This window comes from Falco peregrinus, chromosome 8, assembly GCF_023634155.1.
Source record: "Falco peregrinus isolate bFalPer1 chromosome 8, bFalPer1.pri, whole genome shotgun sequence".
In the NCBI taxonomy this organism is placed as follows: Eukaryota; Metazoa; Chordata; class Aves; order Falconiformes; family Falconidae; genus Falco; species Falco peregrinus.
The window spans coordinates 52,365,893-52,389,675 of NC_073728.1; the positions used below are offsets into that span (position 1 = coordinate 52,365,893).

Here is a 23,783-nt window from a genome sequence, read left to right on the forward strand (position 1 = left end):
CATTGATATGAATAAGAAGGATCTTCTTCCTTTCCTTTCCGAACTCCCTGTTGTAGCATTTTATACAAAAAAAATCATCTGTGTGTCTCTTTTTCTGTCTCCCTCCCCCGCAGGAGCCTTACCTAAAGTCAATTGACATTAATAAGAATCTGCCATTTGAAACCTGTATGCTATGAATTAAGCCTAAAAATACCTGCTAAATCTTATTCATTGTCCTCAGTTAAATACGGTTCACAAGGAAGTAGTTTGTTTGGATGGGGTACGTCACGTCACTCCAATGCAAATAGATGATTTATTAAAGGCAGCTTAAACAGCCCCAGATCTGGCTGTTAATTGGGGTGGAGAGGCGCCACTGACACCCTGGGCGTATGGGGCTCAGGTGAACGGTGAAGTTCTGTAGCTTTATATCCCTAGGGATTAGTTCTTGATGTGTACGTATAGGATGCTTTACGTAGTCTGTATCTTTTTCATTTGTGCTCTATAGGCAGTACTTTAATACAAATCATGGTTAGTAAAAACTGGAATAAATTGTAGCCAATTTGAAGAACTCTGGTAGCCATTTTAAGTGAGCAGTTTCTCTTCTGTAATTTTAAAATATTGTTCTGGAATGGAAAAAACATGCTAGTATAATATGGTTTTTCATATTTGCATACTCTGTATCTGTATTTTATTACACATCTCTGTCAGGCATGGCATCTTATTTACTCAGTACAGGATTTGATGTGCTGTTTGGCATACATGTAGCTTAGGTAGCTTGGAAGAGTAAATACAAGCACCAATATTAATTGATGGATAATACATATTTTAAAAAATATGAAATAAAAGTCTATTCTACAGAAGAAATGCTGTGATGTGCTTAATACAATCAAACCAAATCTTCCAGAAAGAAAAACGTTACTGAAACAAAACAAGGCAATTCCAACCGAATCAGTCCTCCTTTGCTTGGTAACGCTGCCTCTTGCCCGCTTGCCAGTGCAGCGTCAGCCTTTTTCTGCAGGCCACGGCAAGCACGTGATTAGAAGTGGTTCCTGTGAAAAGTTAAAAGCCAGAAAGTAGTTGGAAGTAGTCTATTATTAGCTATACCGGACTAAAGAATTTGATTGTTGAATCTTAATTGAGGTTGTGCCACTGAAAGAATTCATTTTGCCTTAAAAAATCTCCTCAGCCTATCCCTCTGCAGTTTTGTGAGGTTTCGCTACCTGATGCTGGTGATGCACTTGAATCCACAGAGCTTGCAGGCCTGTATTTGTACAAGTAGACTAGCGTGAAGTACTTGCTATATGGTGCATGATTAACGTCAGTATCAAACCTAGATTTTATTATCAGTATATTGTCTGGGGATTTTCCCCTATTTTTGGTATCTAATTTCTTTGAGTTCTTTCGACCCTTTACATTTCTCCCTGTTCTAGGGAAAAAACTTTCTCACTCATGAAGGATAAACTTGCTACTGTTCAGTAATAACTGGTCTAGGTATGTGACAATCACTGCAGAAAAAAGCATTAAATCCTTCCCCCAAGGAATTATCTGTAATTTCACAGTGCCCCTTTTAATTCTACAAGACATTATGTATTATGTCATTTGTGCCACTCTAGTATCTTGAAATAGGCCCTTGGTACTTCTGTGCCTGCTCTCTTCAGTGCAGCAGTTAACAGGTTTGGAAACTGGCCAGTGGTACTTTTGTATGCAGTTGCATGATGTACTGACATCAGAGCTGTTAAAAAAAACAAAAACAAAAACAAAAAAGTGATTAAATCAGTTTAATTAGTTTCTTTTTTTTTTCCCCAGCCAAATGATGGTAACTTTTTTGCCATAAAAACTAACAGCTAAAAAAACTTGAGATAAGATGATAGATTTATTTTTAATGTACGACTTACATGAATTAGTAAATCAAATAGCATAAAGGAATTAGATAAAAATGGTAAAAAGTAAGATTCTAAGGAATAAAGTTATACATCAGTGATAGGTATTAACTGGGGTCTCATGGCATTAATATTTTGGTCAGCTTTTGTTGTTTATGTTATATCTATAAATTGACTTAGGTGATGCAGCAATGAAGTACAGTTCATGAATTATTGATTATAAACATCTATGTAAAATGAAGGATAACAAACTAAGTTCTACTTCTCAGTCACTGAAACCCAATTCTTGTTAGCCTGTTTGGCAGGGATTGAAAATAGTATTTGGCTGCAAAAAAAGGGAAAATACAACTGCAGGGAGAAGCCCTACAAATCAGAAACAGCATGCATCAACGAAAGATGATTAAGGAGCATATATTATGTTGTTATATATATTTGTGTGTGTGTGAATGTATTTGTGTTGCTGATTGTTCATGATGCATATGAACACAAAAGGAAATCAGTAGTGTTTTTTGGTAGGGCTGCTCAGTTGTGAACTTGATTGAATTGCTGTGAATGTTTCAAAGGTATTTTTATTTTCTTTTTTTACAATCATGCTTTCGTATACTTTGAGACCCACTGTATATAGCAAGACAGGTACTTCCAAGGAGTCCTTAAAAATAGGGTTCCCATTTTCCTTTGGTTTTGGGTTGAATTTGAGTCCTGAAAGATGTGGTTTTGAAAATACCAAATCACAAAGCTTGCAATGAAAAGTGAGGGGCAGGAGAGAGGGGGAGGCAGGATTCTCATTACAAGTGTAGTTTTATTTGTTTATTTGGTTTCAAAATCTTGTACACAGCCCCTGGAGATGCTGATCAGATGAGGATACTGAAACATGCTTACAATTAGTATTGCATGTGTTGATACTGTAAAGACAAGATTAATAGCAGTATAGACAGTCTCAACCTAACTGAAATATAATTTCCCTTTATTTTACTCGTATGCAGTACTGAGCCCTGCAAAATCTGTCACAGACTTCACAATCTAGTACATGGACTTCTCAACCCCCACCCCTTATTGCCACACGAGGGTGAAGCATTACTACCTACTAACTACAGACAGCAGTCATTCAGTAAAATTAAAAGGGAAATGATACATTAGTGTCAATGGGCTTATCTAGCCAATGGTTGTGTTAATGTATTAGCAAACTAGGTGTAAAGTATGAGGGCAGTACTTCAGGTAGCCGATATTGCAGTGATATTTGAAAAGCTGTCAGTAGGGTGGAATTATGCATTTGGATATGTGTCTTTTACTGCTCCCTAAATACCAAAGTGAAGCTGAAATGTTTATTTTCAAAAAAAGAGATATTGATCTTATGACAGTATTCAATTACAAGAATATTTGGTTTATTGTATTGGAATATTACAGTAGATTTAATCAGCTTGTTCAATAGTGGTAAAAAAAGTGGCAGTTTCTCATTCTCTTTTTTGCTTGTTGCATTGTGTGAGCTTAGAGGCAGGACGAAGGGAGAGGGAAGATGGGGACAGCAGAGATTCTAGCTACGTCAACGTGAGGGCCTCGCTGACACGCTTAGCTACTGCCTCTGCTTTCAGCTCTCATCAGAAATAAAATAAAAACAAAAATATTTTGTATAGCTGCTCGATAGTGGCTGACCTCTCTCAGGTAGAGAATGAAAGAGGTATGTCTTACCAGAAGTGAGGAGGTCTGTTTTGCAGAAGCACTTAAAGGGATGCGGAGCGCATTACAGCTGCCGGCGGTAACTGCAGTGGTGGGTGGGATGGGGGAGGATGAGTTCCCTTGTGACACAGGCGGTCTGTGGCTCTTAGTATGCTGACAGATCCCAAAATTCTGTTTTCTGAATCTGGGCATCTGGTGAATGGCAGTTTGTTTTTTAGACCTATTCAGGGAGACAGGAATGGGACGTCATCCCCTTTGTCATCAGTAAAAGCAAAACAGAAAAAAATAATATCTAAATTTGTTTTAAGACTTGGTTCTAGACAGAGGCAGCCTAGAGTAAAGAAAGCTATCTGGAAAGTTTATGTAAATGGGGCACTAGAAATAGCCTGGGCAGGAGCGGTTCCTCAAAGGCACCAGTGTTAGCACACAATGGTTGCAGTTCTACTCGGAGGAGGATTTTTTCCCTTACCTGTTCTCTTTCACGGTGAGCAAATCCCCTGTGGGTGTAGGTACCCCTCACTTTGACATGCTACTGCAAAAGCATCTCCTGCGTTTTGGGGAATGTCTACAGACAGGAAGGTGATTAAATACTTCATTCTTGGCCGTGGTGAAGTTCTCTTGAAGAGTGAAGAGGAAAGAAATTATGTTTGTGAGCTTTTTTTGCTAGAATTAGGAAGGTATAGATTACATTGTTTGATGGAAGTAAATGGACTAATTGAAATCCTACAGTCACATAGGCAGTGCAACTATCCTTGCATTCCAGTTGGAGTGCATGAAAATGTCTTATCATCATTGAATTAATAAGTAATAACTTGTGTCTGTTACTCTACTGTGCTTTACAGTTTGCCTTTATTCTGACTGTTCACTGTGTCCCTGTTTGGTTGCTTTTAAGGCATGACTGCTGCTTTAGGACAGGGACAGTTTGTTTTACTTTTGTCTCAGAATTTTGTAAGAGTTAGAATTTTATGGGTTACTGCTTTTGTTGTAGAGGTTCTTGAAAGAAATTTAATAATTTCAGGTCTGCACTAGAGGGGGTTTCCTGACTTTTTTCCACATTTTTTGATCTGAGAGTAATTCTGCTTATGAAGAATCCACTTAAATTTATTATTTCTATTGACATTTCCCTGTGGAAAATGAGCCTTCTTATTCTGACTCACAAAAGCCAGAGGAATAGGAGCTTTGTGCTCTTATCTTACTTCTGTAAGAAATACTAAATAAGCTGCAATCATAAAACTGAATGTGCCTTTTCCACTGAAGATTGTTTTGACTTTCACATTAATTTTTAACTTGGGTAGAACTTCCTTTCTCCAGAATGGTGAAAATACCTTCCACTCAGATGTCTCCCTGAATAGGCAAGTAATTGGTAACATTCTTGGTGGCGTTTTGTGAGAAGGGATTTTGCAGGATTGACTGTGTCACAGAAAGCATAAATTAAGAACGAGATAAAGCAGTGAACGAAGTTTCTGCTTCAGCTCATCGTTGTGAGCACAAGTTCTTCATTAACAGAGGAAGGTGTGGGAGATGCAGGTAGTGCAAACACCACCACCGTCTGCCTTGAAGGCAGCTCCCACAAGGAGCTGTGTCCAGCAGGTGCTGGAGGTGGATTACTGCAGACGTTTCATGGGTGGGGAGAAGAGTTGCACTCTGTTTTCCAAGGCTCACATGACTGAACGTTCAGACACAGCCTCCTGAGGGAAACGAGATGCTGTGCTTCCAAAGATGAGAGTTGCACTACATGGTGATAGCATTACTGTAGTTGTCTCTCTCTTAAGGCATAAAAAGGTAGCCCATGGGCAAAGTGCATGCTATTTTACTATGACAATCTGTACTTCCTTATCTCTATGTTTTTAGCAGCAGTGTTATCTGCACAATTTGTGCTTTGAAGCAGTGCGGATTTTGTGGAGAAGAGATTCCCTTTTCCCCCTAGCTTTTCAATTATTTAATTAAACATTGTATCTTTATCATCCTGGATTAAAAAATGTTACTATAGGGTATGTTTACATATATTCATATGTTTACATATTCATATACGTATACATACATTCACCAGAACTAAGCACCAATTATTTTTAGGCACTGAGAATTGATTAAAAAGCCACCAAATCCATGTGTCTCCTCCCAAAGTTCTAGCTTTCTTCCATACTTTAAGAGAATCTGTATTAAATATAATGTAATATCAGAATTGTAAATTAGCTATTTTTAAAGAGAATGCAATAAATTTTAATCTTCTTATACTCTCATGTATATAAGATTGAATTACTAGAACACCACCCCCGAAAAGGTTGTGAGAAAGGTGTTATAGATGTTCTGAAATGCATTTGGTTATACAGTTTTTTCTAAGAAATTTATAAGTTATAAACTTTTTTGCCTGTTGAAGAGGACACAACTGGTTTAAAGATGTTCTGTATATTGATTTATTTGTAGAATGTAACACGTCTTGGGTGATACAGATATAAATTTTTAAGAGAAAGAAGCTGAAATAATGCACTTTTTATTTCAATGCTGACATTATCTGAGTGAACTAGACATGCAACTTTCACAACCATAAGAAGGAACATATTTAGATAAAAATTTGAAAGTAAAGTGATGGTCATACAGCACAAGGGCTATGTATAGAGTGGAGGAGATGTACTAGTTCTTTATTCCAAAGTTGGTTGTTACATAGTGAGTCACTCAGCCATCATGCCTGTAATGTTTCATTGTTCTGTGAGTCCTGTAGTGGTTTAGCATTCTCCCTTTTATTTATTTTTATTTCTTTTGAAAGGGAGAAATGAAGTGAATGCTGAAAGACAAGGATACATTTCCCAGTGATAAAATATTAAAATTATGAAGTGCTCCTCTGAGCATTACTGCCATAGCTGCTGCATTGTGTTATCTTCTTGAGGAGCACATATTACTTCAGAGAAAGGCTCGAGTAACTTCAATCTAAAGCTGAGGTTATTGTACCAGAAGATTTTATTGCAGAGTGATGTGTGCCTTTTGCAGGGATTAAATTATGAACATGATGTCATGGCTGAGTTTTGGATGCAGTGACAGGGTAATAGGTAATGCTATCTAATTTAAAGAACAATTTAGAAAGCTACATGCTGAAAGATACAGCAGAAAATTGCACATCGTTGTATGGAAATCTGCAGCAAAATTCTGGTTCTTCTGAGTCAGAATTCCTGTACCATAAAATAACAGCCAAATTCTTCAGTTTTCCATTACTCTTCCCAGCTGGTATGCAAACGGCACAGCAGGCTATCCTTCAGCAGAGAAATGCAGAGTTTCTTGCCAAGAAAGATCAGAAGCGTATATGTTTCAGTTTCCTCTTAACAATCTTGGATGCTTCTTTTACCAGCAATATAAACACCACCACCAACTTAACTACGAAAGTTTTTTCCTATCTTGTATTACATTTAGAAAATGCTTTAACATCATATCCTTCTTATCCTTAACTTGTTTTATGCTTGTGCCTTCTAGCTTTAACAAATACACTTAGTGCTTTCAGAGAGTACCTAGCTATTCAAGGTTTGCACACAACAGAGACAAGGGGAAAATATCTACATGTCATGAGATAGTGAGTCCCAGATGGAGTAAGAAAAATGAGCCAAGGTGGAACTTAGGTTGGAATACTCAGACAATGTTGAGAAGTGGTATTAGAAGAGAAGCATATTGCAGATTCTGGGTAGCCTGAGCATATAATTTCATCTTAAACTGAGGCATCAACTTCAACAAAACAATTGCACTTTTTTTCCCCACTATAAAAGTACACTGAGAAACTCCATATGCAGTTTACAGTGCAAAGCATATAGCAGTCAGTAGCTGAATGTTCAGATTTAATGATGGACTTGTAGAAACGTCACTATTTTTTATGTTTTGCTAAAGCCAGCTCTTAAGCTTCCCTTGCATGATCATAGGTTATCTTTCATGTGAATAAGCAGAAGGAGGAAGAATTCAATGAACTCTATAATTAGCAATCAATCTATTTTAATTTAAAAGTAGATCTCTTAGTATGTCTAACAACCTTGACACATATGTCTAAATCCAATATTATTGTTCAAGAGAGAGATTTATCACGTTCCAGTTTTGTTCCAAGATTTCCACGTATTTGAAATTGGCTCTGATGGCTGCTGCTGCCACGGATGTTTCCAGCTGTGGCACAGCAGGACTGTTTCCAAGAATTAGGAGTGAACGGTGGGTTTAGCTGCAGATAGGCGCAGTCTGTTATACTCTGGTGTCCTTACAAGCTCTTTGGATTGCTCCTGATGCTGTTAATGGGGAGTCATAGTCTACCTTCACATATGCAAATCTGATGCAGAATCTCACATTGCTTTCAACAGGATGTATGTGCATACATTTAAAGAAAGAATTATTTGTATTTTCCCAGGCTTCAGCTCTGTCTTTGACTCAACAGGATCACCATCTGTCAGTGCTAGAGTTAAGAGTGTTATGTAGTTCTTATACTACCACTCTTCTCAGAGGAGCCATCTGAAATTGTCACCTTCTTGCTCATCTTTTCTCTTGTGTATGTAATCCTGTAATTATAGGTCAGGGCTGCTTCCTTCCGGAGCAGACATAAGTTTCTGTTGCTGCTTATTCCCCATAGCTTTGCAGAGCCACTGCAGCTCCAAGAGGGAATTAGATTCTGTCCATCTCCACCTCTCATTAGCATTGTTCTCCTGTCTTTCAGAGAGGTTTTTTCTTCACTGGTGACGTCAGAACTGTTTAAGTTGCTATTTTGAATTTCACATCCCACTTGAACTTGTCAGAAGAGCAAAATCTATGGGATCTTGAAAAACTGTCCCTTACACATCACTGAAAAGTAACAAATATTAGCACTGCTGGGATAGTATTTGTTATGGATATTATTTTCTGTATCACTTTAAGTTTGGAAGTGTTATAAAAAACTGCATTATGGCCTTTAGCTTTGGCCTGTGGAAGGAATAGTGCCAATTTCCAGCTCTCATTTGAATCATAGAATCTCCACAAAAGTTTGGAGACAAGGGCAGTTTTTCAGCTTTCTCAGAAAAAATAGTTTACCTGAATTATTTTAAATTATTGACAGCAAACCTTACTTTCCCTGCAAGTTAGTTGTGGTGCAGGTTTCTTTGCACTGTAGCTATGCTTGTTTTGATACATGAGGTTTTCTTGAGGTCTACTTCATGATACATTATTTAGTCAGTTTAGTGCTTCAGGGTTTGCCTTTTTTCCTCTTTGTGTGCTCCATAGTCGGTCTACATTCAACATACAGACCATAAAAGAAAAAGCTGAGGACTGGTTTGCATTATTAGGAATCGTAACATAAAGTACCACAAGGCTTCTCTTGCTTTAGCAGGAGATGGAAAGATTAGTCTATGAGACATTTCATACGGTTTCATTTCATACGGTGTGTCTGTGAGAGCACGGTGGTTCTGTTATCATCCCTAATGACGATAATGCATCGAGTTACAGTGGGGGTTTGGAAAAGCTTTCACTTTTTCATTGTTTGTTCTCAAGGTTACATTATGCAAAATACAGCGTTGTATTTTGTGCGCTAGTCCAGGCTGTATAAAAATATTTTAAATCTTTTTATGAAAACTGAAGTAGCTCTGCTCTGGGGAAGGGGCTTTAGGCCTGTTTCAAGTATTCCTTGTTGCTATAATGAATTGCTGTTTCCTCCTCTGCCTGAAAAGTCATGACTTTGAAGTACTCTGAGGTGGTGATTCTTGTATGTTCTTGCATTGGTAATTTGGTTTAGCTATTCACCATGAATTGCAAACCACTGAGAAATTATCAAGAGGTAGTTTGTTGTTTAAATAATTTTGAAGATGAAAGAGAAAAGTCAGGGTAAAATTATGAGGGAGGTACAAAGAGAAAAGGACAGAAGTCTTATTTAATTTCAGTGGATTTGCATTATGGATAAGAATGAACAAGCGAGTTGAATTAAATACATTATTCAAAACTGCTGTTTTGGCTTGATTAAAACTCCTCTCTACCAATCATTTTCATTACTGTGCCACTTTTTTGTCTTTACTTTCTGAAGCGGTAAGGCACTGTGTCTTTTAATGATTCGATAATGTTGCCTACAGAGCTTTTATCCTAGCTGGCTGCAGCCTTCAGCCCCTTTTGTGGTATTTGTTGCACCCAGGTATCCTGCTGAAGCTATATCAGAATTGTGAGCGTCCAGCTCCACCGTAAGGATGAACAGACACTTTGCTGGGGGTAACACAGGCATGGGAGTGTCTGTGTTGGAGCCCCTGGTCTGGTAGACTCCGGTAGGAAGAATGTGTGTAGTGAGGAGGAAGGTATTAAAAAACTTAGGTCAACCAGGCTAGTATTTGCCGCGAATCTTTTGTGCACTTAAATCTTGGCTGTAAATCTATGCTCCTGTCTCTTCTCTTTGTGAACAACTGAAATTCTTCTAAAACTCATTACTATAATAGACACATAGATATGGGAATACTGAGGTATTAAACAAAGCAAACCACAAACCTCTTCAGCAGAAAACACAACTAAACAAAAAACATGAGCTGTAATTTTCTTCTGGTCTCACTCCAGCTTTCCTGACGTTTTCCCTGAAATAATCAATCTGACATTGATACTGGAATAGAGCAATTTCTTTTGGTTTTCCTCTAGATTTTTAAATAAGGAACCAATTATGAGCTGCTGAGAGGATTTTTAACAATATATGCTGCTGCTTGCTCCCTTTGCATTTGCTATCAACAAACATGTATTCCTGAGCAGTTTGGTTTATTAAAAGCCGGAAGACTTCCATTGAGGGGAGCCAAAGGATTCTTTTCCCCTGCTTTTTTCTACTCCAGGAAGCTTCCTTTTGAAGCATCTGTGGTGATCCACACTCGTTGAAAACAATGTATTTTCAAAAGCAGTTCTGTGAGTACCCATGTAGTGATTGAAGAGAAACTTAGTGGCACAAGGTGTTTCTTTTCTCTGAAAGCCCAATACATATGAATGGTCAAAATGTAAAATTGAGGGATCTTGTCTAGACTGACGGGAAAGAGGTCGGAGTTACTATGTGTTTATATTAATAACTTGCCCCTACTTTTTTTCTCTTTTCTTTTAATTTACAGGGATATTTTTTCTTCTTCTTTTTTTTCTGGAAATGACAGTAAAGTGTTGTTAGGACAGTAAGGATACTAATGAAAAGATTGTATAGCTTCAACGCTTCTGAAGTACCTTGCAGAAGGAATTGCTGGAGTCAATGTTGAGTGAATTTTGAGCCTCTCAGGCAGCTGCAGTTTTCTGCTTCTCACAAGCTCTTATTAGGTATTTAAGGAGAAAAAAAATGAGGTCCATCAAATGAAAGAGCTCTTTGTTTGTCAGGCTGAAGAATTTAAAAGAAGTTTTTAAAATAGTTATAGAACAGTCTAAATACCTACTATGAAACCCTCAAACAGGGGGACAGGATTTTGAGAAGAAAACTGTTGGTCATATGGTCTGTCACGAATACCCTGGAACGATGTAGCAGCTGATCCTGCCAGGTCAGACGGTGCCTGCATGTCCTGTAGGCACTCCGTCTATCCACTTGGGTCCCATTTTGGATGCACACCCACATCATCTTGGGTTTGATGATTTGAGCTAAATCATTTGGTCAGCCTTCAGCCTGAACAAAACTCGTACAGTGGGCTGCTGTGCAATGCTCTCATTTTTCTACTTGGTGTGGAAGCAGATTCCCCAGATGCAGTTGGCCGGTCAGCTGTACTTAACACACAGGAGAAAATCTTTGTTTCTCTGAGGAGTCAATATAAACCACCAGGCTCTAGTAGCTGTAGGAGAAGGGCTCTTGCCAGGTACAGGGGGAAGAAAGTCTAGAAACCTCTCTGCATCTGCACTACATCCATACCTGGCCCTATGTGGAGTATATGCAGGACATACTAATTTGAGTGTTGGCAGGTTCCAAATGGTAATATTTTTTAATTACTAAAGGGTTATATAGCATGCTCTCAGGGTGGTGGAGGGGAGGGAGGATTAAGAATTGGTTTTTGTCTACACGTTAAGAAGACTTGATGAGAACACAGTTAATAAAATGCTACTGAGAATTGTGCCTTGGTCATATTCCGCTCAGGGTCACATACCATCATGAGGTCTATCAGCAAAAGATTTATTGATGGTACAGATGTTTCTGTCAACGTCTAAGAGGCACACCTGACATATTAACGTTAGGAGGTTCGGTGAAATCTGGAGGCGCAAATATGGTCTAAATGTTTTGTGAAAAGGGTCCTGGAAATCCTCACTTTCTAACATGAACATAAAATAATACTTCATTTACAAAGCACTATTAAACAGAAGAAAGAAGAATTAACTTTCATTAACGGATTGGTGTATTAACCCAGGATGTGAAGTATGTGTCTTTCTCTGTTCCTCTTTAGGCCTCCTCTGCCACCTTTCTTTGAGCCTTTCTTTTTTGGCTTGGAAGTCCTCCACTATAAAATGAAGGAAATACTGCTATCCTACTTCATATTTAATTTTGTCAGGATAAATTGGTTGATGATTATTAAAGCTTACAGTACTGTGATAATGGCACGTAAAGGGGAAGCTCTCTGCTCGCCCACCAGACTGGTATAACCTTCTCAGAACAGCATTAGTTACAAGTAAGCAGCAGACACGGTATTTCAGCAAAAATAGGCAAGAGCATCAGTTGTGTAGAAACACATTTCTTGTCTTTCAGCTGTGTGCGATCAAGGAAAGATTTGAACCAGACACATGAACCAGCTTTTCTGTTTCCTTCCTAGAATTACCACAACAGCTGCTTGTATGATGGACCTACGGAGATATCCGCTGGATGAGCAGAACTGCACACTGGAGATTGAAAGCTGTAAGTACTTCTGCAAATCCTACTTATTCTGTGGTCAACTGTTTCAGAGTTTTTATTTCTGTCCTCTTTTTTATTTATTTTTTTTAACATGCTACTAACCTAGTTGTCTTTCTGTCTGACGACATTTAGATCCTTGTAAACACATGCAAAAAAAAAGCTTTCCAGATGGATTAGTAATTTGTGGCACAGGATTAGCAAAAGTTATTCTGTGTTTTGATGGACAATTTACAGCTTTAAATGTCTCGTTCAAATGCCTTGTTGGAGTTCATGTGATGAGCATGAGGATTATTATCAGTTCTTTATCCTCCTTTACTGCTGAATTGTGTGACAGCTTGTTTCCATTTATAAATGACAGCAAAAGGTTAGAATTGTCCTTGAAATAGGTGTTTTGTGGTTTTTTTTTCCTAACCCCTCTGCTGTAGTTAAACTTTCAGCTTATGCAACGCTGTCTGTTATATATCTCCTGATTTAATGGCTGGTGTCTCTATCAAACTTTCTATGTAGATAAAACTTGTGAAATAAATTTTAGGTATCTTTTCAGTGAAAAATCTTTAGGGAATCTTAAGTACATCAGAGAAAAAAAAAAATTCATGATCACTGTTACAAAGACAATATTGTAAGCACGCATTATTTGGCACTCTAAGACAGTGTCAGCACTCTCAAGATAAATCTCCTTTTTCAGGAGAACCATAGGTAACTCAGCTGGGGTGTATTAAGTTGACTGGCAAGAAAAATGGAAATTAATGGCATGAAAGTATGTATATTTTTTAAGGAACTTCTGTATTATAAAAGATTATGTGGGATTTCTGTGTGCACTGAAGTACAAAATGACAGTAGCTTGTGCTACAGTCTGCTAAGAACTTGCTACAGCTGAGCTTCCTTCTCCTGTTCCAGAAACCATTTAAAAATATGCTTTACATTTGTGCCCAGGTTTCATTCATTTTAGTGTAATTTAAAGATATGCCAAAATCCTTTCCTGAATTAAACTTGTGACACTGCTGTCTGAAATAATTTACATGCATAAAGTAAACAAAATGAGTCCTTATCATTAAGGTTCACTCCTCTTGTATGCTGAAATACACAAGCAGCAAATGTGGTGATGGACTTCACTCTTTTGAGAATGAATGAAATCTTGGGTCTGGGTTTTTGTGTTTCTTTTTTTTCCCAGTTCGTAATAGAATCTCTGTTGATAACACTTGATTCAAAATTTCATACTTGCAGCCTTTTAGCAGTACAGGAGGCTGATTTTAATGTGCGAGCTACTGGTAAAACTGTATTCAGGTTTATAGAGATTTTTATTGATAATGTGGTTTGCTATGCTGGAGTCTTTTAATTGTTGTTGTAGCACAGCCCTGAATATTTTTTTTTTCCTGATTGTGTGTGTAAGGTAGAAAGCTGGAGAGTCAGGGGGCATCCTTTCTCTCTATTTACAGCATTGTTTAAACAACCAGCAATGTCTTGCTATGTCTCTGCATTGCTGAAATGCCTGAGTCTTCTTGGGATTCACAAGCTAGATAGCCCCTGCCTTGTCATGCTTGTAGGACCCACTCTGGGAAATATTGCCAGGAAATACTTCCTAGGTCAGTCCTTATAAAAACCTGAAAATTAAATTATGTTCCTGCTTTTCAATGAGAGCACTTGTTCTCATTCAGGCTTAGAATGTGGGACCTCTAGGTTGAAATTTCCCTTTCATCTAATGTGAAGTTTGAAGCCAGATCTGTTATTGTTCAAGAAGCAGGCCTTGAAAACAGGGCAACGAACTTTCAAAATTGTTGTTCCGCTTACTATGAAGAACACAGTACTCGTTGTGTCATAGAAAGGGTAGGAGTTAATTTACCATAGTGGTTAGTAGCTTGTAGGAGAGCTCCTTTGTGGATGTATTAGCTCTGTTGTAGCATCACAAAAGTAAAATGGATTTAAATCAGAATACTGTATGTAGCCTATCTTTCTTGGCGGTAACAAAGGCCATTAAAGAATGTGCATAGAAGTAATACTTGAACTGTGTTTCGAAGCACTTGAATTCTGCTTTAGAAAATTATTGCTCTTTATATATGTCATTCTGTTCAGGTAAAACTCCTGAGTCTGTCTAATCTTTATGAATCACTTCACAGAAAAATGCTGCTAGGCAGATAGGTAGAGTGAATGAGATTGAAAGTGAATTTCTAAGTTGTTCAATGCAGATACTCAAGTCGTAATCGCTTCCTTCAACTTATTAAGCTGCGTGCTAAAAGTAGGTTGGTTCCTTGCCCTGCTGATCCTGTTGGATGTCTGTTTCACCACAGCGCTCTTGTGATGGTTAGAAATTCTCTAAATTCTACCCCAAGTGTTTTCATGGCCATGAAGGCATAAAATTATACTTGCTGCTTGTGTCAACAATTTTCTTTTTTTTTTTTTTTTGCTTTGCTTTTCTTTTTTTTTTTTTTTTTTTTTAGTTCAATGTATTCCCCAGCCTTGCTGGGACCTTCATAATATGTTTAAAGAAAGCAGTCCTAGTTTCTTGTAGGCTTCATTTCAGGAAACTGAATATGCCAGTCTCTTCTAGCTTTCCCATACAAGAGTATGTTAAGAGAAATGTAGAACTAGCTAATGCTAGTTCTTCATTAGGAATAACTAATACCATAAACAGTATCCCAGATGAAATCTTTAGTAAACTATAGCATTAATGCTGCCCTTTTTCCAAGAGTCATCTTTTGCCTGCCTTCACAACTGCATAACTTTCTCAGATAATACTCTTTCCTGGAACAGTACAGCAAAGTCTTCGCCTTCCTCACTCATTTTCCAGCAGTGGATTCTAGCTTTCAGGAGTTGTGTGTGGTGGTTTGGGGTTTTTTTGGGGTTTTTTTTTTTTTTTTTGGCTTTTTTTTGTTTCTTTTGCATAGTACTAAGAATACATGACTTGACATTTCGTAACACTCTTCATTCACATAAATCAATGTTCTTAATATTGCTACTGTCCTCAAGGTTATCCATTCTTGCTATATTTGTTCTGACCATCCTTTGTCTTAACAGTGCTTGCAGATTTTATTTCAGTAGAAATTTCATTAACATACAAATACCAAAGAATATTAATGCCAAGAAGGAAGACCTTTGCTTATAATAATTCTCTGTGCTGAGCATGATCTATACTTGCAGTGCAATAGAATTTCCTGCAAACCTTTTATATATCTTTGCTAATTGTTCTCAGATAGCCCTATATCAAATGTTATAATAAAGCCTAGATTAGGTACACTTCGTTTAAAAAAGGAGCTGTTGTCTAGCCAGATCCTTTGAGTTAAGTAATGATAGATTTTTATCCCATTTCCATACATGTTGCCGTTTCCTGTATTCTTCTAGTCTTTCTGAGCTTCTTCCTTCCTTTCCCCGTCTCATTCTGTTACTGATGCCGGAGTTGATTGGCTTTTAGCAGCCTGGGTTACTGTTCTCTATGTGTCATTAGATTTATGTAAACCTAGACTAACAAAAATTTGATAGTGGTCACCTTTCAGTAAATACAGATTAATTTTCAAGATAAATTAGACATTATGGTGAAAAAGTGTTGTATGTAAAATATAAAAAATGAAATTGGAGAGCTGGTATCCTCTATTAAGATACAAGAGACAGCATTTTTCCTACTTCAATTTAAGGCAGTATTAATGAGATTAGATGCTGAAAGTGTAAGAGAGGACTATTCCTTATTAGTTTAAAGAGTATCAGTTCTGAGAACAGAAATCCTTTTTTTTTTTTTTTTTTTTTTTTTTTTTTTTTTTTTCCATGTATAGCTAGTTACAGCCCTGATCATTTTTTGCTTTGCTCTTCCTTAAAGGGCAGAATTGTGTTGAATGCTCAGTGTTGCGATGATGCTTCTAAACCTGTAGGCCATCTTTTCCAAGGGCATCTAATCTGAGCTATTCTACTTCTCTTTTTTTTTTATTTCCCAACACGCTCAATAGCAGGGTTATAACACCAGAGGGAAATCAGTTTTCCTGCGTATTCAGTTCTTAGTTTCCCAACTTGCAGGCAACAGAGAGCTTTTTCCTTTTCAGTTGAATATTGACTTGACTCAGTAAAATGCCTCTCCTTTCTGCTCCCTGCCTCTGCCACTGCAGTATGCATTGCTGAGTTTCTGATGATGCTGTAGAATAATTTTATTTCTCTGCTGTTTCCTGCCTCTCTGGAGTTGTAACTGTTGAAAGGAATATCCTAGCTAATCAACCACAAGACTAGTGGGAGCTCAAAGGCAAATGTGCAGGGGAGTTTGAAGAATACATCATATTCAAACAAATAAAATATTGTATTGCACACCCTCTAGCATAACAGAGAAAAATGACTGTGATTATTTTCAATATTTCTAAGTGTAATCATTCAAGATTCATCTGGTACATTTGGATCTTTGTCCCGTTCAATTATGTGGTGTCATATAAAGACAAAAATTTACTTTAGTTCCTTCTTTTCTCATTTCTTAATGTGTTTGGCATAGCTGTATTTGTCATACTGAGGTATAATTCAGAAACTCCCTGCCTTGTGACAGTGACTTTTTTATTCCCCCCCCCCCCCCCCCCCATTTCTTTGTTGCTGTGGAACAAACAAGAGCGCACTGAGTTTCTCCTTAGAAGCATATTCTCAGAAACATTTTCCATAGTGTATTAAAGATGTGGCGTTCAAACCAGCGCATCAGGGCGTGCGGTCTGAAGCCTCAGCAAACAGGCAGCTTGTCACTCGGCTGCACTGACCAGGGAAAAAGGGCAGAGTCAGAACAGCATGCACAGACGGGGAGGAAGGTCTGCTTTGCTGATGAATGAGAAATAATTGTTTGCAGGATGTTTCATTTATATAACAGCCTGGGGTGTTTGGATCAGAAATCATTAGATTTTTTGTTGTTGGTGGTTTTTTTTGTTTCATGACAAAAAAGTCACAGAAGCACACTAAGATAAGGTAAATCTTCCATTTGATAACAAAATCTAGAAAAAGCCAGAAAGAACAGAGGCGAGCAAATGTCGTTCCTCCCAGTGGCAGTGCAGCCCAGTATCAAACGCTTTCTAATCAGATCATCTGAAAGCTCATCAACAAGAGAAACAGAAATCATCTTTGTGTGCTCAAGGTGACTTCACAAGTGCGTTTAAGGCACTGAAAAGAAATCAAAGATACCTTTTGCTGGAGCCTTGAGTACTTTGCAGATGGCTGCTCTGGCCATCGATCAAAGCTATAATCAGGTCACCCAGGACAAATGGTAGAACTCCAGGAGTGCCCAGGCGAGGCTTTTCTGGGTTAGAGGCAAACGTGCTTGATGCCAGGCAAGAGGCTCTGCTGAGCCCCAGGGAGTGGGGTGTTCAGCACAGGAGAATACCATGGGAATGTGTCACTTCCAAGAATTGCACAGTAAGTGGAAAGCTAAATACATGACTTTTGGGCCACTGAAGGTTAGAATCTTAATAGTGGTTCATTTTTTTAATATTTTCTTTTTCTTTCCATTAGCATATGTCCTGTCCCCTTTGTCCCTTTAGCTAAGTCTGTTTCGCATAGTGGCCCTCGTACAGGAAGGACGTTCCTCTGTCAGTGGATGTTGACCTTATCAAAGTGCCTCTTCTTCCTCCTTGTTCATCATCTATATGCTTGTATATCTTATTTTGGATTCTGTGACAATCCAACCCGTACAGCACGTTGTGGGGGGGAGGATGTAGCTGCTCGTTTAACAGGCATTGATGAATTCCACCCCTGTACCCACATTCTGTCCGTTTCAGCAACATCAGCTTATAATGTGGCTTCTCTGGGACAGGTACTTCGTTCTTGATTTGTCCTTAGTGATTTCATCTCAAGTATGTCAAGAAAAGAAGAGGTCTAATTTCAGTGGCATAATGCACGCTGGCAATGAACAGGAAATCCTTGACTCCTCTTCAGTGTGTAGATAGGATGATTTGGTAAGAGCTAAAAAAACCCCAACAGTAGATGATTCTTCTGGCTAGTCTGAAATGGGGAAGGAAATTGAGACTCTCAGCACATATGATCAGGGTGGGTTGTGTACAAGCGAACCAGTGTTTGTAAGGTTTTTGTAACAGACACCCCCCCACTCCTCCCCTCAGCTGGGGACTTCGGTAAGGCTTTTGGGCTGGAACTCAAGTAGCATCCAAGTATATTACCCTACAGGTAGGCAAGAAGGAAGTATATTTCTTATTTTCTTTATATCAGTGCATCTTTGCAGCAATCTGCGTCTTGGAAGGTCTCATAACACAAGACGATGTACTGTTTGCAAATGAGCAAAGAATTATACGGAAGTTCTGCAACAGCTTCTTAATGCTTTGAAGCAACCTAGAGTTAAATTTAAAAGGAAATCCAAGATACTATTTTCCAATCTTTGTTTATCAGCACCAGACAATATAGGGAATGTAGATTTCCATAGAGAAATTCATAGCTTGAAGCTCTTTTTTTTTTTTTTTTTAATCATTCCAGTTGAATATGGAGAATATATAGAATCATAAAATTGCAAATGGTTTTAAAACCTCTAAACCATTTTGCCTTTTATATCCAGTCTGAGCTAGGGTGCATCTGTCCTTATTATACGTAACCCTGCCTTTTATCAAGGGATTATTGGAAACAAAAAGGGCCCACTTCAAAGGGTCCATATTCAGAAAGCACCATTTTCATTTGCCTAAAGGTTTGGGGAAAACCTAAATGTCCATGAAGGCATCTTTGATGCTGTAGAAAGATGCACTCCAAAAGCAAAGAATATGTTTCTAAAAAATACCCTGATGATCTTATATGCAATAAATTGTGGAAGTGTGGAAAGCTGATGGGCTGGAGCTTTACAGTGCAGTTTCAAAAAGGTATGAATTTTATGAGTTAAATATTCACTTTTCTTTTTTTAACACTAAACTGATTAGTAGGATTTCTGTTATAGCTTCTCATAATTTATGCAAATATTTTTCTGTAGGTCTAGTATTCTTTTCAAGCTCCTTGTAATTGGTAATTCCTTTGAAAAAAAGAAGTATTTGTGTTATTGGAAAGGACATCTATGATACTGTTATGTATCTTAGGTCTGTGTAGGATGCGATCTGAGATTATAGTTTATTTTTATTATTGTCCTTGTAGTACTTATGTTCTTCTTTGAAGTTTGCTGTACTTAAAAAGGTTTAAAGCCTTGATTCATTCAGTAGGCAATTTAGGCAGAATCTTTGTTGTATTTGGAGTCTACAAGTAATATTCATTGTTCTGCCAAGTTCTCCTATTTTGCTTTAGGCACAAGCGGGATTGCTTTTAGCTGTGTAGTAGCTTGCTCACCTGTGATTTTTCACCTGCTGCCTGGTGCTTCTCACTGTTGGACTCAATCATTATTAACTGTAGAGTCACGGTTGAAACTACGTAGATCTCCCAAAGGGACAGAAAAAATAGGCTCAGTGCTGGTGTGCATTGTCTCCCTGCCAAGGAGAGGTCGCATTGCATCAGAGGCTGTTGCTGGTAATAAGTAGCCATTGTTTTGAAGTGGTGATACCAGCAATTTTCTGATCACTGGGTTGCGGTGGCACTACTTCTTCAGTTTAGCCCATTGACACATTAATTTGTCATACATTTTTTCTGTTATTGTGACAGCTGTAGGTTATGTTGCAGCTTTTATGGACTCTTGTGAGGTTTATTTGCATTGGATTCATAAGAGCTAACATACCTGACTTTGCAGTGGGGTGAGAGAATAACCCTTTGCCACCTCCTTTTTTTTAACCTACAAACCCATTATTGACATACAGGGTCTGGCTTCTCTGTAATGCATGGCTTCCTTGGGTTGCCAAGTTTAATGCTAAACAAAGGTTTATTCAAGATTTAGTGAAATGAGCTAAATAACAAAGCGCTATCTTTAAATAATGCATTTACTCCAGCCTCTGTCAAAAACACTTGTACGTGGCAGTTGTCTCACTTGCAGATAAAATGGTGATGCAAAATTCCTACATTATTTTTTGTGGAAGAGTGAAATGTTTCAGCATTCATATGCAGTGCTAAGTCTGCTTCCAGTTTTCAAGCTTTTTTTAGTTTGGATGTGTCCAGTTTATGACCTGAGAATATCCATCAGGCCTTCTGTGAGGAGCAAACTTCAAATGTATTTTAGTCTAAGCTTTTTAAAAAGCACCAGACAATCTCTATTTTTTTGACAATATATATTGAGTTTTATTCAATTAAATCCATGTCTCATTACAAGGGTAAAACACTTCATGGCAATTTATCTAATTTCCTGTACATACCAGGAGACTTTGAATATAGGAATTTCTATATTAATAAATAAATAATCCGTGGTGGTTTCTTTCCCCACGTCCATGTAACTTGACATTTTACTTCATTCAGATATTAAGAGAAATACTCCTTCACTTTGCAATTCCTATACACTATGGATTTCAGAGGAGAAAAAGCTAAAATTGTTTTTCCTTTGAGGACGTAAAACCAGCCTTTCTTGTCTCAAGGAAAAACAGAATTACTGAGTGAACTTACTGTGCCCAAATCTTAGTTCTAAAGTTGTCTTTTGAAAGTAGGTCAAAATGAGAGGAGGGATTTAAAACAAAAGAGAAACTTTTAAAAGTTACGTTCTTTTAATTTTTTTTTTACATTGTTGTAAGTGATGGAAGTAACACTGAAAGCTGATAATGGCTTATCATCCATAGTATCATTTTACTTCAGTAAAATTTTATTTTTCAAAATGTAAGAATTTCTTCGACATGGTACAGCTTTTATGAAATAGCAATATTTGTCAGCTGCTGGAATTGCTTGACCTCGGGTCTTATGCTACAGAGGCCAACAAAGCCTGATTTTCTCACAGTGATCACATACCTGTGGAAAGAATTGAAATATGTTTCTACAGTCATTTGATTTCCAAAGATAGTTTTTTGTGGGGGTTGAGTTTTTTTCAGCATCTCTCTCACTGTTTTACAGGAAATAAGTATCAATTCATTTTCATTGTGAGACAGCCAAATATATTCCATTGATTCACCTTTTACCCATTGATCAAATTATATGCAGTTCCTGATGTCATTTGAAGACAAAGAACCGAAGAGCAGTCAGTTGAGAAACTCATCAAGATGTAGCTGATGGTCAAAACCCATTTGTTTGATGGTTCTCCCCCAAGGGAATAGTTCAAATTGTTAGGCCTTTTATCTTGAAAAATAGTTTATTAACTATTTATCTCAAATGTTAAGGGCCAAGACAAACAACTGCCTGGATACCTTAGCTTTTGGCATTTAAATAATAAGCAGGACTATATGTGGCTTCAGGTGCTCTTTTGCTCGTCAGGATGTTTCAGCAAGGAGAAGTATTTTTCTTGGGTAACTGTAATGGTCCTTCATTCATCAAATCAGATTACATGCATTTAAAGAGTTTATTTATTCATTTATTTATTTTAGATGAGTGTAAAAAAACATCTATGAACAGGAAGGCAGTTGTTTGAGTCTGTTTTCAGTCTGATCTGTGTTTACATTTGGCCACTGATAACAGCAATTCCAATAGTTATGCTAACGCTGAGTTACTTCTGTGGGGGAAGGACTAGAAAATGCACGTTTGAGTCATCATAAAACTGTGGGTTCAGCTGAAATTTGACAAGCAGTTTTGGCTTGCTTACAAAACAACAACCACCACCAAAACAGGATCGACTCATACCCGACACTGGGTGACAGGGTCCCTCCCTTCTTTCCCCACTGACAGCAGGCAGAGACGTGGTGTCAGATGTAGCAATGTTCATTCAGGTTCCTCCTCTGTTTGATGAGAATTGAATTTGCTACTTGAAATACAAGCCACATGACCAGACTTGCAGTGTGCTCTGTTAGGGATCACTTTCCATTGGTAACCGTTCCATTTAGCCTAACTTTCTAGAGCTGGAATTGAGCTCAATCTCTCAAATGTGAGCTTAACCCACCTCGCTGGCTCCTGTTAAAAAGAAGATATATTTGTGTTCTCCAGCAGAGTTGTTTGGTTTTGGTTGGGGTTTTTTTTGTTTGTTTGTGTGTTTTTGTTTTGTTTTTTCCAAACTCTGAATTTCCTTTACTTGCTGATGCTCAAATGCAAAATATTTCATTTTTGGTCACTGAATGGGAAAACAAAGTCGTCATTTTTGTTTCAGCAAATAGGAGCCAGAGGGAATAAGATATTTTTTTCTTTTGATTTTGACATTGGTTTGGGGTAGAAGAAGGGTTGACTTTTCAAGTAGAGAAGCCTGGGAAACATTCTTTTACTTTGGAATAACAGAGAAGAAATTGAACTAGCAGAAGCATTGGCAAAGTTGAAGATCACTATCTTTTCACTCCTTTGATTGTTATAATGCATGTTTCTAATGATGAGAGCTCTGTGAAACAAAGTTAGTTTTGTTCAGTTGCTCATGTTATTTGGTGCTGGTAGCTCAGACTGTCCAAATTCCACCTGTGTCTAGAAAATGTAAGCTACTTTCTGTTTCTGGATGCAGTCCTGTTTTCCTATGTCTTAAACCTCTATGTTGAGTTCAGAGTCAATATTGCTTACAACAGTAGTAATTAATTTAAAAAAAAATCAGTTACAGTATTATCCAACTTTTGGCAATGTTAGGGGAATTAGCTGTCATCTTCTAGAAGTCTAATGCTACTAAAATTGATGTGAGAAAATGCAATTGCAAATTTGCCGAGGCATTGCATTTGTGTGCAAGTCATGAAAGGATTGCTACACAAGAAAATTTTCCTAGTTTAAGAAATACTCCAGATACATATGCCACTCATAGTATTCAATATGTATTTGACACACGGTCCCAGAGTATTTGGAAGGAAATTCAGGAGTTGTATTTCTTATGTATGAAAAATTGTAACTCTTGGGTAACTTTTCTCATGATGTGCATTTGTTGTGAGTCAAAATTAAATGCAAATAATACTGTTATTACTCTAAGTATCCACAAAATATATGTTTTATGAAAGAACATTTATAAAGGAAGGGATATCTAAGTAGTTTAGAGAAATTGTAAAGATCATAGTCTTCATTTATGTTACGTTATATTTATAAAAGGTTGTTATTTTGTTGTTGTTCTTATATGATAATTTAGGTGTGTTGCTTTCTATGTAGGGGAAGAGAAGTCACCAAGTAGATTATGAATATGTGCTTATATTTCAAGGCATACTTGAAGAATAATTCAGGATGGAAGGGACCTCTGGAGTTCTGTAGTCTAACCAGCCCAAAAGAGGGTCAGCTCTGTGGTCAGACCAGATTGCTCAGGGCTTTGTCCAGTCTGGTCTTGGAAACCTCCAAGGATGGGGAGTGCAAAACCTCCCTAGGCAATCTGTTTCAGTCCTCCTAACAGCGAAGAAGTTTTGTTGCAATTGTGGAAAGGGGCCGTGTGTATCTGGTTTATCCTTTCCTGGCATGCTGCATCTGCCTTGGAAATCAGTATTTACTGTTACTAAGCTGAAATAGGATGCAAGTGCTGTGCAACCTCTATTGTAAAAAAATTACGTCATACAGCTGAATGACAATATCATGAGAATGCTCACATTTAA

At 37.7% G+C, this 23,783-nt stretch overlaps 1 protein-coding gene across 2 annotated transcripts in view; it reads left to right on the forward strand.

The window, feature by feature from the left end:
- The window catches only part of GABRB2 (gamma-aminobutyric acid type A receptor subunit beta2), a 170,936-nt gene that overhangs the window by 81,194 nt on the left and 65,959 nt on the right, over positions 1-23,783 (forward strand). For both annotated transcript variants that reach the window (XM_005231726.3, XM_005231728.4), the window contains exon 7: positions 12,245-12,327. In XM_005231726.3, the coding sequence (XP_005231783.1) occupies positions 12,245-12,327 (83 nt within the window). The remainder of the gene's footprint in view (positions 1-12,244; positions 12,328-23,783) is intronic.